Below are 16,817 nucleotides of genomic sequence, written 5' to 3'. Positions count from 1 at the left end.
CTCCGGGGTCATGGCTGGAGTTGGGTCATTGGACTCATGGAGAGTGTCCAAGAAGTCAGTTCAGCTACATGGGTTGGGAATTCAGCCGGCCTAACAGTTTTCAAACCGTTCTCAAGAGCCTTGGAGGTTGTCAGGCAAGGGCCCCTGAACCCCCTTGGAATCATCAATACCCTCTGTTTTCTAAAAGGGATTTCGTTTGAAGAATGGGATCCTAGGCCAAATAATAATGGGTTGTGGCTCGACCCTTCCAACCAGCATTTTACAGACGGGTAAACTGAGGCCCCGAGAGGGGACATGGTTGCCCAAGGTGACCCCGTGAGTCAGTTGGCAGAGCAGGGGCTAGAACCCCGGACCTGCCAGTCCAGAGGGTTTTCTGTTGGAGGCCTTTTGGGATGCACAGACCCCTTTGTCCTCAGATCACACGCAGTCAGAGCTCTTCTGATTTCTGAGGTCAAAGCCGTGATTTTGGTCCCAGTGGAGTTTCCTCTTGACCTCTGGGGGCTCTAGGGAGGCAGTGGTGCTGTTGACAAGTGTGAGGGTCAGCTCCTTGAGGTGTGGCCCACTGGCCCCCTGGTGACTTCTGAGGGGTCTCGGGGTCACAGAACATGTGGGGCATGTGTTTAGTTCACAGAGCATTTCCTTTCCAATGAGGAGGAAGCACGTGTGCGTGCGTGTGTGTGTGCGCGTGGGTTCGTGTGCGTATGTGTGTGCGCACGCGTGTGTGCACGCACACGTGTGTGTGTGTGTGTCCATCCGTGCAGAGGAGTCTAGTGTGGGCTAGCGGAAGAAAGAATGCAGGAATTTCCTAAAAACAGTTTCCTGAAGGTGGGGCTGTTCCCTGCAGTTCTCTTCCCAGAACTCTTGCACAAGGGCCTGAGACTGGTCTTACTACATAAAGCGGGAGCCTGTGTAATATACAGATAGGATATTGACTTCTTGCTGGTACACGGTGCCTAATGCATGAAGGAAGCAGTCATACATGTGCTCTCACGGATGGAATCATATGTGACGCCATGTAAATTCACCATGTGTTTAAATATCTGAAATAGCATTTTTATGAGACAACACATGATAGCTTTTCAAAATGACTTCACTGAGGTATAATTTACATACAGTAAAATTCACACATTTTAAGTGTGCAGATCAATCATTTGACAGATTCGTACACTGAGTAACCACCACCAAATTAAGTTATAGAACATTTCCATCTCTCCAGAAAGATACCTCTGCGCCTGTTCTATCGCTGTAGATTAATTTTGCCTGTTCTAGAACTTTGTGTAAACGGAATCCTACAAGATTTACTTTTTGTGTCTGACTTCTTTCGTGTACCATGTATGAAGACGTGGGAGAATTTAACACGCTTCTGGGCTTTATAGAATGTTGCTCCGTGATGAGGAATGTCAGTAAATGTTTCCAGGGTCTGCTAAGGCCTAAAGCAGTGCTTCTCCTAGGAATCATGGGGTGCTGGGAAAGCATGCAGATTCCTAGGCCGCGGCCAAGCCCTGTTGAATACCAGTCTCTGAGGGTGGGATCTAGGAATCTGAATTTCCAAATAATAATAATTCAACTAAAGTTTAAGAATTTGAGTGTAGGCCAGAAGGGGCAAGATTGAAAAGGGAGACCACCAGACCACTGGAGTCATTGCCGACGCGCTGAAACATCTGTTCTGGATGCTCCGCCGCTCGTAAAAGATGCTTCACTTGAGGAGTCTGGGTGGTGGGTGGGGCACCCTGTGCAGCCCAGGCTTCGTGGGGGCTGGTGGGAAGCTGTGCTCTTCCATAACTGCTTCCCAAAGCCTCAGCCGATGGAGAGGCCTTTCGGGGGGGAGTTCCCATGGTGTAGCCCTCGGTTCTTCATTTCTCATCAGGAGGAGGGTCTGGCTTTGGTGGGCCCAGACTGGAGAACATTTCTCAGTGAATAGCTTCTGGAGGCCGCGAGTCAGATCCATGTCCAAGGTCCACTGGAACAGGGCGGATAGAGAAAGTCTTGGTTCCATGCTGTGTTCTGCTGGTTGCATATATCTGTGAATATACTAAAAAAAAGTGAATTATATACTTTAAGTGGGTGAGTTGTATGACACGTGAACAATATCTCAATAAATCTGCTTAAAAATATGTGTTAGTAAATTCTCAGAATTCTGTGGGTGTGTAAGCTGTTTTTCTGAAGTCCTGTCCCTTGGGAAAATGCTGAGATTTGACCCCGTTGGTGGGTCTTGGGCATTGCCTTTCAAAGCACCTGTCCCAGGTGAAGTTACCACAGTGTTTTTAGACAAAGAAGTCTGTTCTTCTCAGAGACAGAAGGGCAAGCTACTTGCACAGGCAAGGGAGGCATGGAGTGACTGGAGGATTCAAGTTGTTCGTTTCATTTGGACCCAAACAGATGTCTCCATTACGAATTTCAGGATCCCACTCTTTCCCACTGATGCCCTTTCACACGAAAAACTTAGTGAGACTGTGAATTCAAATGTTATTGTAATTCAGCAAGCTACACAATTAAATTTTTGTTTGATTTTAAGTGATTATCAGTCTAGGGTCTACAAGAAGTGAGAGATGTTTTAGAGGTGTCACGGAAGCTTTCTGGTTCTCAGACCTTAACGTAAGCTGAGAATTAAAAGACATGAGTTTGTTATCGTCTTTTGGTAAACAGTCAAGCATGCTCAAAATAATTCACCCCACGCTATTGGCCTTCTGGCCATCGATACTGCCATAACTGTCAAGTGTACAGCCACCTGGCCTCCCAAGGCACATGCTTCTCTCATCACTTAACCACAGGTGACAGCATGAGTAATTGTGATGTCACTGCATGCCAAAAATTACCATCATCCCACTTCCAATTGGCAGGTAGTTCAGCCCTGCCTTCAAGCCCAAGGGCACAGCCAAACACATCTCGAAATCCCATCTTTGTGGGGTTATCTCCTAGGACCACTGCCTGTGTCAATTCTTTATTGATCAGGGTCCAGACAGGATACAGAAACAACAGAGTAATTCTAACAGGGAAAGTTTATTATCAAAAATTATTAACCGGGGCTTCCCTGGTGGCGCAGTGGTTGGGAATCCGCCTGCCAATGCAGGGGACGTGGGTTCGAGCCCTGGTCCGGGAGGATCCCACATGGCGCGGAGCAACTGGGTCCGTGTGCCACAACCACTGAGCCCGCGTGCCACAGCTGCTGAGGCCCGCGTGCCTGGAGCCGGTGCTCTGCCACAGGAGAGGCCACCGTGGTGAGAGGCCCACGCACTGCAGTGGGGAGTGGCCCCCGCTCGCCGCAAATGGAGAAAGCCCGCGCACAACAAAGACCCAACGCAGCCAATAATAAATTAAAAAAAAAATTACTGACCATAACATAGGTTAACCTACTAAAGGGAAACAAGAACTCTGAACAAAGTGTCTCTCCAGTGCCCTCTATTGATAAAGCTTAATATAATTCCAGGTGGTAAGAGAGAACTGTTACAGTATCACAAACAGGGCAACGAAGGGAGGATTTAGAGCTAAGAGACGGACTCATAGTGGTGGCATTGCTTTCTTAAACAATCTGACAAACTCTGCCATTCAATTAAATGTTTAGGCCCGTATATTTAACTTAATTATCAATATAGTTAGATTGAAATTGACCACCTTGCTATTTATTTTCTCTTTATCCCATATGGTTTTTGTTCCCTTCTCACCTTCTTTTGGATAGAGTTTTTTCCTCCCAAATGATTTCATTCTACCTCCAGTACTGACTTATTAGATTTAATTCTTCATTTTATATTTTTAGTGGTTTCTCTAAGATTTACAATATATAGTTTGACTTATCACAGATTACCTGAAAATAATATTGTACCACTTTACATATAGTGTAAGAATTGCTGGGTTAAATGCCAACTTCACGTTTACCGTTTTGAGGAACATCAAACTGTTTTCCAAAGTGGCCACAAAATTTTAGCTTCTCACCAGCAATGTATAATCATTACAGTTTCTCCATGGCCTCACCAGCACTTGTTATTATCTAACCTTTTTTTTTTTCCTTTTCTTTTGGCCACACTGTGTAGCATGCGGGATCTTAGTTCACCGACCAGGGATTGAACCTCTGCCCCTGCAATGGAAGGGTGAGGTCTTAACCACCAGACTGCCAGGAAGCCCATATCTGTCTTGTCTTTTTTTTTTTGGCGGTACGCGGGCCTCTCACTGCTGTGGCCTCTCCCGTTGCGGAGCACAGGCTCCGGACGCGCAGGCTCAGCGGCCATGGCTCACGGGCCCAGCCGCTCCGCAGCACGTGGGATCCTCCCAGACCGGGGCACGAACCCATGTCCCCTGCATCGGCAGGCGGACTCTCAACCACTGCGCCACCAGGGAAGCCCCCCAAAAGAATTGATTTTTAAAAACAAGAATGCCCGTACTCTTCAATAGGGAATGGATAAATACATTACCTAACAAAAGAGTACAATCAGCTGTTAGTCCAATGAAACAGATTTCTGTGCTGACAGGGAAAGATGATGATGAGAACAAAGCAGGTTACAGAACGTCATGTCAAGTATAATACTGTTAGGTTAGTGTGTGTGTGTGTGTACATTAAACACAAATATATTTGTACAAACAAAAGATTAGGGAAGGATATGGCCAAACTCTGGATAGTGGTGTCTCTGGAAGAGGTTCAGCTACTGAGAATTTTCACATCCTACTTCCTATTTTTGTGTTGTTTCCATTTCACATTGTGCATGCGTTATTTTTATAATCAAGAAAGGAAAACCCAGATATTACCACTTGACAGTTTTACTCAAGTAAAGGTGCATGAGTCCTGGATACCACTGTGCTGGGGAGATCAGGATTCATTTCAGGTTTGGGAACAACAACAAAAAATTCCCCTTTTGTCCCCTATGCAGGCTTGCCGCCGGCAGGAAGTCGCAGTTCTCAGATTTAGCCACCAGAGGGCAGCAGGGGACCAGCCGATTCCTGCGAGAGGAAAGCTGGGGGATTTTGAGTTGGCAAGGATGTCGGAGGAGAGAGGTCTGGGCCAAACTGTTTGAAGCAGTCTCCACTGTGGGGCGGGGCTGGGTCAGGTTCCCAGGGAGAGGAGGACCAGTTATATGCTAGGCAAAGGTCCCTCGCTGCAGCACAAGAGGGAAACTCAGGCAGAAACCTAGTCAGAGCTAAGCTAACATGATGTGGGTGCGTGGAGAGGGAGGGGGAAAGGCCTACAGGCCAAGGACCAGACAGATCAAAGGCCCTTCCTGGGGGCAAGGCGCAGGCTCCTCATCTCCTGCCACCTGGTTGGGATGAAGTTTCCAGAATGCATGGCTCAAGGGCCTGATAAATAGGAGGCAGAGGCAGAGAGAGAATCATGGTGGGGGGAGGGGGAGGCCGCAGGAGCTGGGGGCAGCGTTTCAGAGGCAGCACAGGCCCAGGGGACTGGCACCCCTCCATGAACAGTGCAGTAGCTAAAAGTTCTTAAGCATGTCCCAGGTGTTTAATCGTGACAGTGACCCTCAGGAGGTGGGCAGGCAATACCATTCCCATTGTACAAGGGAGGAACCCGGAGCTCAAGGGGGGGAGGCGACTTTCTCAGCTCAGGATGACCGCTGATAAGTAGTGAAGCTGCCGTTCAGTGTCCAGTCCATCTGACCCCAGAGCCCTTGCCAGGATGAGAGTGGGGAGGCCGAGATGGAGGTCGCGGCAGGTGCCATGATCCTGGATGAACGAGGCAGGACTTGGACCCCAAATTGCCCCACAGGCTACAGAAGCTGGGTGTGGAGGGGCGGCGGAGGCTGAGCCCTGACCTCCACGAGTGACCAGAGAGGGAGGGGGGATGTTGAGCGGGTGGTAGAGGAGGATGCTGTTCAGCTCCCAGGGTGGAGGGCTCGGGTGGGAGAAAGACCCCCTTCCTTTCCTGGACCAAGAGGGAGGATGTGGAAGGGGGACAGGCCTGAATACAGGGCTCCAGCGGGCGAGGGCCGAGCGCCAGGGAGAGAAGGCACAGGTACGCGGCCTGGCTCGCCCTGGAGGCAGTGGAGGTAGGAGCTGGGCTCCCCCTGCAACTGGGAAAGGGACCCCCTGGGAAGTTTTCAAGGATAGAGGTAGAAGGGGGCTGGGGGCTGTGTTGGGGGGCTTGGCTTGAGTTCCAGCTTCTGCACAAGCCCGCGGTAACCACCATGGAGCCTGCACTAGGTTGGTTATTGGCTCTGGGCTACCATAGGAAGGCTGGCGGGTTCGGCTGGGCAGGTGTGAGGGGCCCAGGGAATTGGGGGCTGAGGGCAGGACAGCCCCGCCAGCTGGCTGTCTTGGGTGGTTCGCACAGCTGCCAGGGGCAGGGACTAGGCCCTGGACCTGACACTGGGGGGTGAGGGGTGGGAAGTGGCACTGGGAGGGGGCACAGGGAGGGGCTCTGCTTCTCTAGCTGTATGATCTTGGACAAGTCACTCAAACTCTCTGAACCTCGGCTTCCATCTCTGTGAAATGGTACTCATCCCAGCACCCAGCTCACAGGGTCGTGGTGAAGATCAAGAATGATGATGCATGTAGATCACAGAGCACAGCAGCTGGCGCACTGGACGTTGGCCATTTATTCCACATTTAACCCTGTGGTGCACCAGGCCACACGGGCACTGCAGACGCACGGACGGTGGGGGGCTGGGAGTGTGCGGGGTCGGGTCTGCAGGCGCCCTCCGCTACCTTGCCCCCGTGCACCTCCCTGGCCCGGCTCCCTTGAGCTCGTCTCCTGCCCGGGAGCGGAACACACACAAGTAGAAAGTGTCTCCTCTCTCAACACCATGTGGGAGGCGGGCCAGGGAGCCTCTGGGGTGGCGTTTGGATGCCTGACCTTGTGCGGAGCCAGGGTCCAGCTGTTTGAGGGCAGACAGGGGCCTGACTCCCCACCCAGGCCCCGAGGAGACGCCCCTAGTGCCTTGCTGAAGGCCTGAGAGCACTGGTGGGAATCCACTTGGAGTCTCTGGTAGGGATCAGATAAAGCACAGAGCGTGGAGATGGGAGGGTGCAGTGGAGGACCTGTCCGCCAGTCTGGGGCATTAGGGCCTTCCCTGGACCTCAGTTTCCCCACCCGCCATATCGGTCTCTGCCCTGGCTCCTGCCAGGATTGTTAGGAGCATACACATAAGGCCAGGGGAACAGGAGAGACTTGGGCCTGTGGCCAGGGCCCAGGGCAGAAGCCCGATGGCAGCGGGAGCCGGGAGAGGAGAAGCAGCCAGCACAGGGCCTCCGCTGCAGCCCGGCGTCCGCTGCAGCCTGCGGTGTGTCCCAATTGCTCCAGCTCACAGGTAAGGACACATTCCAAGAAGGTGGTGGTGCTAGGAGCCTTGTCTGGGCCCCACGAGGAGCCCTTGAGTCCCCAGGGGTTTTGGTGCTGAGGTGGGAGAGGGAGTGGTTGAACCCACATGCCTCCTCCCCCCCCCCCCGCCCCCAGATCTGAGGCACTGTCCAGTCTCCCCTCCCCGTGCCTGGTTCCTTACACCAAGGCCTTCACGGGCTGGAGCTGCCTGTCCCCCCAGACCACCCCCGCCCCTGGGGCCCTCACTCCTTGCCCCACCTTTGCAACTGGGGGCATAGCACGCTGCCTGGGGCCGAGCCCCAGCTCTGCCTCTGAACCACACACGGCACTGGGAGGTAAGAACTCAGGGTTCAAATCCTGTTCCTCCCACTGGGTGACCTCAAGTGAGCCCCCGTCTCTGGAGGCCTCAAATGTGAGGTTAGGGTGGCAGAGGACACCAGCTTCGAGGAGGGCAGGCAGGGGTGGACCCAGAGTTGGGCCCTCCCCTCTGGGTCGCCCGACACCCCTTTCCGCTGTGGACTCCGCTCTCTCTGCTCTCAGCCACCGCCGGCTGCCCCTGGACATGGACATTAGGTCCAACCGGAAATCCTTCCTGTCCAGGGGAATTACTGGTCTCCACGGCTGCAGATGTCGAAATGCAGGCTGTGTTTGCCTTGGGTTTGTTTTCTTTCCACGGAAAACAAAACAAAACAAATACGGGTGCATGCACACGACACACAAGGGCAGAAAATCGAACATTAACCTTGACACCTCAGCCCTGGCACAGGGGGTACTCAGCCAGTGAGCAAGTGAACCATTTTCCTGGGTTGGCGGCCTGGCACCCCTTCGGACTCCCTGGGTGACCTCTGGCCAGAGCCACAGACAGTGGGAGCAAGAGAGCCACAGCCCCTGGCCTGCCACCCGCCAGCCAGGTGCCAAGCTGTGTGCTGGGCCTTGTGTTCACTGGGTCGGCTTATCCGCACAGTATCCCTGTGGAAGCTGGCGCTCAGAGAGGCCAGGGACTCTGCCCAGGGTCGCCCAGCCAGGGGAGGCAGGGCTGATCTGGAAGCCGGCAGCGTGGGGCACAGGCCACTGAGACAGACGGGCTCCGTGTCCTCAGAGCTGTACCAGGAGCGCAGCCCTCCCAGGCTGTGGGTGGAGAGGCCCTCGTGGCAGTGTTTATTCTCTCCCCCGCCCACTCTGCTGGGCTGGGTCCCCTCTCTGCTCACTGCTTGGCTGCCCTGACACCCACCTGCGCTCAGGCCAGCTCTGGCCCTGCCCGCCATTTCATGCGGCCTGAGGCCAGGCACCCGGAGGTGAGTCCTTCCTTTGTGCCAATAAGCAGGAAAGGGCTTGATGGCTTCCAGGACTCGCTGTGCACCCCAAAGAAGACAAGGGGTCCTGCTCCTGGAGTTGGGAGCCTCTGTTCCTGCCTGTTCGCCACCCTTCCCCCATCCATGATCCCTGATGCCGAGGACTTACCTTGTTTCCTCTGCTCCATCTCAGGGGCTGCATGGAGACATGGGTTGGTCCACAGACATGCAGTTTGGCTATTTAATAAACTAACTGCCAAAGTTTAAAGATTGGAGAATTTCACATAACAGCCTAGTCCCCCCCCCCCCACTCCCCACCCCACCCCAGGTGGTGTGTTCTTAGATGGTAGCAACTGGCTGAAGCCGAGGATGGGATGTCCTCCAGTGAGCTGGACGCCCCCTGCCCACGGCCTCCTCCCGGCCATCACCATCCACCCCACAGGACCCTGATGACCATTCAAAGCCCGGTGTTTCTCAGCCGTGCACACTGGACTGATCAGGGACTTTAAGAACCTGAGGACACCCAGGCCGGTTTCTCAAGCGTCTCCGGGATGGACCAAGGCTCCCGTAGGCAATTCTGGTGAGCAGCCAGGTTGAGAACCACGAGTGCGCTGATCCTGGGCCGCGGGGCTCCGTATGCAGGTGGCCCCTTCAGGCCTGCTTCGCCGTGGCTCCAGGCCCTGCGAGCCGTGACTTCCCGTCTGTGGCCCCGGTCAAGAGCCCCACCTTGAGACGGCCCAGACAGGTCCTTGCTCAGAAGAAGGGCCCTCTGTTCCTTCTCCTGGGGACTTTCCAGGAGGCCCTGGACACTTGAGCTTGCTCACTGTGGGATGCCCAGCGTCTGAGGCCCAAATCCCTGTCTTGGCAAGAGGGCCAAGTGGGAGCTGCAGCTGCGAGGCCTAGGGCTGCTGTCTCCGAGGAAGATTCACTCCTATATATGGTCACCAGCAGTCTCATCGCAGAGCTAACTGTGATCTAATGTGCCGACAATCTTGCCTAGTCTGGGGCCCCGCTTGGGGAGGGCCCTCGCCCCGGAGAGAGTGTCCGTTTGGGGACAGGGGGGGCTGGGTGGAGGAAGGGCCAGGACAAGACATTCCAGACGCGGGAGAGCGGAAGGGCAGCCCCAAGCCGCCCCTACCCAGCTCAGCACCCCTGAATCTGTGAAAACGTTCAGCTCCCTACCGATGCTCCGTGTAAACAAGGACACCCAGGAGCCTCTCCTGCTTTTAAAAGTTCTTTTAATACAGCATGAAAAGGCTATATTTCTATAGGTAGGCCGTATACAGATTCTCCAGGAATAAGGCACACAACGGAATGCCATCCCGAGGGCGGCCCTCGGGAGGGGTCGGGAGGCTTCTCCACGCACCCTCCGAGCTGGCCCACGGGTTCTGTTTGTCTTTTTAGCTGGACACACACGTATTAACAGATACAGACACGGACAGGGTCACCACACAGGAGTGGAGGAGGTCGAACGGTGAGGTTGGCAACAGAGAGCGATGAACTCCCCCGAAGGCCGGACGCCTCCCAAACTCCAGGGTTAGTTGTCACACTGGGCTACGATGTAGTGATGCTGGATTAAATATTCGCTTAGAGTAGATTCAAGTCCATTAGATGTTGGAGGGCAGGTGTAAGGGCTCTGGGTGACAAATCCAAGTTCAAAGAGCATAGGGCACCAAGGCATGGCTCAGATGGCAAAGCTCCAAAGGGGGCGGCTGGAGAAGTCCGCCTCCTGCTTCCTCTTCCATCCTTGGGCCCTGCTGACCGGGAGCCCTGGACCAGGCCAAGGAGACCATCTTTGGAGCTGGCCGACCGTGGTGGGGCTAGTAAGTCACACGCCCTCTCCTCCCCAGGCACACTCCTGCCCCCCACGAGTTTAATAACCATAATAACAAGATAATAATAAGAAGGTGCAAGAGAATGGATTATAATGCTGTGTTATCCTCAGCTGAAGAGGCTCGAAGGGCTCACCATTCCCTTTTCACTAAGTATCTAATAATAGCTTCCCTTAAAAAAAGGCAGTACTTTCCCAAATACACATATGTATAAATACAGGACAAGAACATATTAATAATAAGTCTATGCACTTGAATAATATGCTGGCTACTTAATACTGATATTTGTATCCAGGGATAACAACAGAGAATAACAATAATATGGCTTAAAGAATTGCAAGGTTTTTTTTCCTCATCAGAATTATGTACCAACTTCATATAATAATCTATGTAGACAATATTTCCTTCTTAATGTAATTCAGTTGCAGACTTTTTACAGACCAAAGCATAGTAAAAAATCAACCCCCCCAAAAACACCAACAGGAAAAAGAGAATAGTTCTCACCATAAATATTTTCTTGCAGCTCAACCAGAAGGTTTGCAAAAAATACTTCCAGAAATCTTCATTTGATATTCTATTGCCCTCCTGAAAGCTCTGAAGTTTTGAAAATGCCTCTCTTTTTGTTTACTTTAATCTCAAAAATCAGGCAATCATATTTTTCTTTGCTTTTTCTTTTTTTTTAAAAAAGCCCTCAAATATATACAGACAAAAATCACTGTGAAGATTTTTCGGGAGAAGGTAACAAATTCAGTGTTGTGAGAAAAATTGGAAACCATGCAGAAATTTTAACATCCATGAATTTTCGTTTCAAAATACACACATAGTATTTTTTCTTTAAAAAAAAAAAAAGGAATTCTGTGTCAAGTATAACTCAAAATAAATACAAATTCACAAGTAGAACTATTGAATACTTCTTATGGGGTAAACACCGTTCTCTCCCAACTGGATCGCTAGATCTACTAACTGCAAGCGATTGTCCCTTTGAACATACTAAAACCACACAATTTCTTGTCTCCTGGGTGCCCAGGCCCTCTGAGCACTTGATCCTCACAGCACCAGCCTGGACAGCAGTGGCTTTCGCTGAGCACACAGAGCTCCCAAATTCAGCCAAACAGTGCGGGAGGGGGCGGTGTGGAAGGGCTGCCTCATAGGGAGGGCCCAGCCCCTGCGGTGGCCAGCTCTGCACAGATGGCGGGGGCTGCCAGCTGGACAAACCCACTGCAAAGGTCACTTTGGGGTGATATCCCTTCTCCTCTTGGCCTGTGGAAGGCCCTGGCCTCCAGGGGTCTGGAGCCTGGGTTCTTTCTAAGGTGTGGGCTTCCCCCATGACTGCAGCCCAGGTACCTGAGGCCAAGGTCCCCCTGTGGAGCCAGGTCCCTGGAAGGGTCGAGACCTGGTCCTTGCAGCAGAGACCAGCACACTGCCCACCACTGCGAATGTTCTCGTTAGCAGGGCACTAGGATGACTGACAGTAACAGCTTCTCCTTGGGGACAGAGAGCCCTGGAACAGGGTGACTCTGGCTCACCTTGACACCCTGGAGCAGGCAGGGAGCAGCTGGGAGGGATTCCTCAGTGGGCGGTGAGCGTGTTCACAGTCAGGGGCAGGCCGCTACAGGGCTCAGGCTGGAGCAAATACACCCTTCTTAAATGCTCAGAGGGCATGGCCCCCCCCCCCACCCCCCTGCCCAAATCTACGCTGCAGCCCTCTGGCTGCAAACGCACTCACTCCGTCTCTTCGACTCACTCCCTGGACCCCTGATTAACACTTTGCTGTAACTCCTCAGTTGTACAAAGCATTTTCATTTGAAAACAAAAGGCAACTGGACACGGGTTGGGTGTCCTTGAGCCGTGGTAAACACTGAATTTCAGGCCCATTTCGTGGTCTGATTTTTTTTTTCCACAGAGGCATAATGTTGGGGCAAAATCAAGTGACCCAGCTCTGACAGCCGGTTCCCCTGGGAGAAAGGAAGGGTGACACGACAATAAAAATAGGACTTCTCACTGGGGAGGGAGCAAAGAGGAAGGCGATCCCCCCACTAGCCAGGACAACGTCGCCCTGACCAGTGTGAACGCCAAGAGGCCTCCCCCCACCTCGGGAGGTAGGAATCATTATCCCCACTTTGCAAACGAGAGGTTCTGTAGCTTGTCTTGGGGTGGGGGTAACCCCCTCCTTCACGTTTGCAGGGTAGGGGACAGCAGGCAGGGCTGGGCCTGCAGGGGCGACAGGGGAGGACGGGAGCCCTCCGCGTGACTTCTTAAGTGACCGACTGACGGGTGATACTGGGGGCACGGGACCTGGGGATACTGTCCAAATAAAGCTTTCTGCTCCAGGAGATGGCACACAGCCAGGCTGAATCCCAGAACATCAGAACAGAAATGGGCCTCTCGGCTCTCCGCTGTCACTCTCTCACTTAACTAGTAGTGAAGCAGAGAGATGAGAATCCTTCCCAGGCTCCACAGTGTGTCGGTGGTGAGGCCAGCATTAAAACCGGGGTCTTTGATCTGCCTGGCCTGTGTCCTTCCTGCCAGAGTGGCTTCCCTGCTGGGTCCTGTAGCCTCCATCAGGGGGTGGCCCCCTAGCGTGGGTGGGAGGGGAGGGAGAGGGGAAGGGAATGGGGCTGACAAAATCCTAGCAAGTGGGGGTAGTAGGTGCTGGGAGAGGGGGGAGGCATTGCCTGATGTGCCCTAGGTCACACCTTGGAACACTGTCCAACATTCAGTGCCTCCCCGTGCCTGACCTCTGGGTCTACGGTGGGGGGGCAGGGTGCGGCGCCCAGGTGCAATGCCAGTGACGGCAGAGGCGGTCAGGTTTGGGGCTCAAAGTGGCAGGGGGCAGAGATGCCCGCTCCCCAGCAGCTGCGAGAACAGGTGTCAGCTTGCCATGAGTGCTGACTTAGACAGAAAATTAGGGCTTTCTAAGAGTGGCTTTTCACACGGGGCAAACTGGAAGGTTCTGGGTGGGAAAAGGCGGCCTGGCCGGTCTTGGGGAGGCAGTCCCCTGCAGGCTCTGGGATTCACAGTAAATTTAGTGCACTCGTGGCCAATACAAGGCTGCTCACCCCAAAGGGAGTCTCAGAGGAGAGCCTGCGGGGACACCAAGGGCTCTGTGTGGTCTTGTGCGCTGACCTCTGCTTGCCCTATTCCCTCCACACAGACCCAGGGCCCCCCGTAGAGAGTCGCAGAGACCCGGCCTTCTGGGGGCGCAGCTACGTCAGTAACACTGTTTGTCAACATACATGAGCCAAGAGCCCACCCCCTAGACCTGTAAGCCTGCGAGGACGCCCCCGCGCACACAGGGGACGCGCAGGGGGGTGGCGTCTTCTCTGGCTGGCAGGAGGGCGGCGGGGCCCAGCAGGCGGCCGGGTCATTGCACGCGCCGGCAGTAGTAGCCCAGCACCTTGCACTTCTCGCACAGGTGCTGGGGGTGCTCCTTGCTCTGGTCGGACACGTCCAGGCCATCGGGCTTCTCCAGGGGTCTCTGCAGAGAGGAAGGAGGAAGCGGGCCCAAGGGTGGAGAGGAGGGGGCGGAAAGAAAGAAATACCAGAGGAGCAGTGAGAGTGAGGCAGGTGCGGAGAGAGGCAGAGAGTGCTCGAGACAGACAGGAGGAGGGAGACAGACAGGGAGGGCCCAGAGAGAGAGCGCAGGCGTCTGTAATCAGAGGTTGTTTCCCAAAGCGCCCAGGACCCTTCCTGCTTCTCGCTTGCTGCAGGCGACCCGAGCGTCCTGAGTCCTGCAGCCTGGGAGGCATAGGCTGAGGCCTCGGGCTGGGGTCAGGGCTTTGGGAGGAGGTCTTGCACACAGAGCCCCAGGTCTACATGCCTCTTTGCCCCCCAGCTCCACCCCCGCCAGTACTCTCTGGGCAGCCACCACCTGAAGCTCACGAATGCCCGAGACGGAGGCAGCGCAGCGGGGCACAGACATTATCCAGACGAAGAAACTGAGGCCCAGCGCAAGGGAGACCCAAGCCGCGTCTCCTGATTCCCAGCATCCACTGCTTCTTCCCAGGCCACTTGTCACCACCACAGCTGCTCCTGCGGCCTCAAGACTCAAGGGGAGTTTAACCTGGACGGGGTCACAGTGTTTCAGGCTTCGGGTAAGCGAGCCCTTAGCTCTACGACGTCAGCAGCCAGTGTTCTGATGCATCCCACATCCCAGGGCCCGGCACAGTGCCTGCCTCGTTAGTGGAGTGGCTAGGTGTTTCTGAACAGGGAAACTGAGGTCCAGAGAAGGGAGGTGACTTGCCAGACCTCTGAGGCTACTCACTCAGAGTGTGGCCTCAGAGAGCCTCGGTTTCCACATCTGTAAAGTGGGCCATTGTTGCAGCTCGTTTACAAGGTGGAGTCAGATGTCTAGATGCTTGTAAACTGGCGTTTGGCACATACAAGCACGTTTCTGTTACACAGGGGGCTTCCCTGCTCCCTCTGTACCTCGCATCCTGGCTCTCAAAAGCGAGCTTGTTTCTCTGGAAAATGTACGGAGGTTATTAGGCACACCTCCCGAGGCAGACGGTTTCTTGGCTGGCAGCCGTAGCCCCAGCCCAGAACCCCTACCTGTAGCAGGGTCCTCTGCATGGACTCGGGGGAACTCAAAGGAAGCTGATCAGGGCCAGCTGGGAGCCACTTGCCGAGGACAGGGGGCAGGAACTGCAGGCTGGTGTGGGCCAAGGGAGCCTTGGTGCCAGTGACCGGGACCCAGAATGGTCCTGGAGGGGAGCTGAGCGTGAGCGCTACCCCCTGGACAGGCTGCAAACTGCTCAAAAGTAGCGCACCAACTTTTCTGCCTGATTCTGCAGTGCTTGGACTGAAGCTGACACTCAGAGCAGAGAATGGACGAGTCAGAGGGCTCTAGAAAGTGAGTGTATGGACTGTGGGTGGGCAGGTTCTGATCCAGGGTCGTAAAGCCCATCCCTGTGCTTCCAGGCCTAAAGCCACACTGGGAAGACATGGAAATAGGGCAGGAGCCTTGGCTTCATCTCAGTAAGCTTTCAATGACTGGCTTTCCTAGCCAGGGGAAAGGAGAAAGAGTTTGGCTTCATGTCAAACCTGGACTCAAACTACCTATGAGCTGTGTGACCTTGGGCAAGCCACCTGACCTCTCTGATCCTCCACTTCTTCATCTGTAAAAGGAGATGTCAGTAACACTTTTCTCACGAGACTGTTGTTACAACTCAAGGGAGATCACAAATAGAAAGTGCATAGCACATAAAAGTTATTAATGTTGCTTATTATTATTACTGATAGGAGGGGAATACCAGCTGGTAGAAGGCCACTGAAAGTTGAAGCCACAAGTCCAAGCTGAAAGACCTGGGAAGGTCACATCCCCTGCCCTCCAGACATCTTGATACACACCTACAGTATCCCAGGGCATGGCCTACACACCCCAGCGCCGGAGAGCTCCCTGGCGGCTGAGCTCACCGGCTCAGCCCATTGCCTGCACTTCACGATCTTGGGCTGAAGTCTGGGTCCCTGTACGCCCATCCCAGTGATCCCAGCCACACAGGGGCCATGCAGACTCTCTGCTGGTCCCCATAGGTCCGATGTGAGCAGCTCTGAAGTCTTCCCTCCCCCAGACCAAACCCAGCCTGATGTCCAGCTCCCCTCCCGGACTCTTCATGCTGGCCCGAGCCCCTCCCTGAACCCGTCTTCCAAGTGGGGCCGGAGAGACCAGAGCAAGCAGGCCCGACACCACCCTTGCTCCCTGTGGCTTACACTTTGCAAAGCACCACCACATAAATCACACAACCTAACGTCCTGTGAGGGGCATATTATCATCCTCATATATTGCAGATGAGGAAACCGAGGCTCCAAGACATCAAAGGCCCTGCCAGAGGCCTGCAGCTTTACCTACCTGCCAAGGGCTATTGGGAGAGAACTTTCTCCTTTAGAACCTTAACTTGCCCTTCTGTAACTTGGGCTGGGGGGGTTTGATAACATTTGCTGTACGTGTGATAGGGAGAGAAGTAAATGAGATGACTGTCTTACGGTAGTTTCTAACCATAAAAAGCTCTGTAAGACTCTATAATTGCTGTGTGACCTCTTGCAAGTCACTTGACCTCTCGGTGCCTCAATTTTTCTCCTCTACACAATAGGCTAATAAGGGTACCTACCTGATAGGGTTGTTGTGAAGAGTAAATAAGTTAATATATGCCAAGTTTTTAGAACAGTGCCTGGTACATAAAGAGCAGTGTTGATCAGTATTAATATCATGTATTATTGCTATTATTATTATGTAGAGGGAGCAGGCTGGGAACAGGGGAATCAGCTGAGTCCCTGTGGAAATGCACTTGCAACATCCTGGCCATCCCCGCTCCTTGGCCGTGACCCTGTCAGCGCCCCTTCCCTCCAAGGGTCCTGGCTCAGCCCTGCCCAGGCACTGGGTGGAGGAGCTGGGGAAGCTGTCAAGGCGACTCCCCTCTGCGAGGGAAAAACAGTCAG

At 53.8% G+C, this 16,817-nt stretch overlaps 1 protein-coding gene across 1 annotated transcript in view; it reads right to left on the bottom strand.

Moving 5' to 3' along the window:
• Nucleotides 1-9,771: 9,771 nt before the first annotated feature.
• Nucleotides 9,772-16,817, bottom strand: part of ZCCHC24 (zinc finger CCHC-type containing 24) — a 61,866-nt gene continuing 54,820 nt past the window's right edge. Inside the window, exon 4 of the mRNA XM_027129748.1 lies at nucleotides 9,772-13,860. Coding sequence (XP_026985549.1) covers nucleotides 13,747-13,860 — 114 coding nt within the window. The 3' untranslated portion in view covers nucleotides 9,772-13,746. The remainder of the gene's footprint in view (nucleotides 13,861-16,817) is intronic.

This window comes from Aethalodelphis obliquidens, unplaced genomic scaffold (assembly GCF_003676395.1).
Source record: "Aethalodelphis obliquidens isolate GAN/ISIS:26980383/991018 unplaced genomic scaffold, ASM367639v1 scaffold37, whole genome shotgun sequence".
Classification (NCBI taxonomy): domain Eukaryota; kingdom Metazoa; phylum Chordata; class Mammalia; order Artiodactyla; family Delphinidae; genus Aethalodelphis; species Aethalodelphis obliquidens.
Note: the sequence above shows the minus strand (reverse complement) of the source record. Positions and strands in the feature narration are given on the sequence as shown.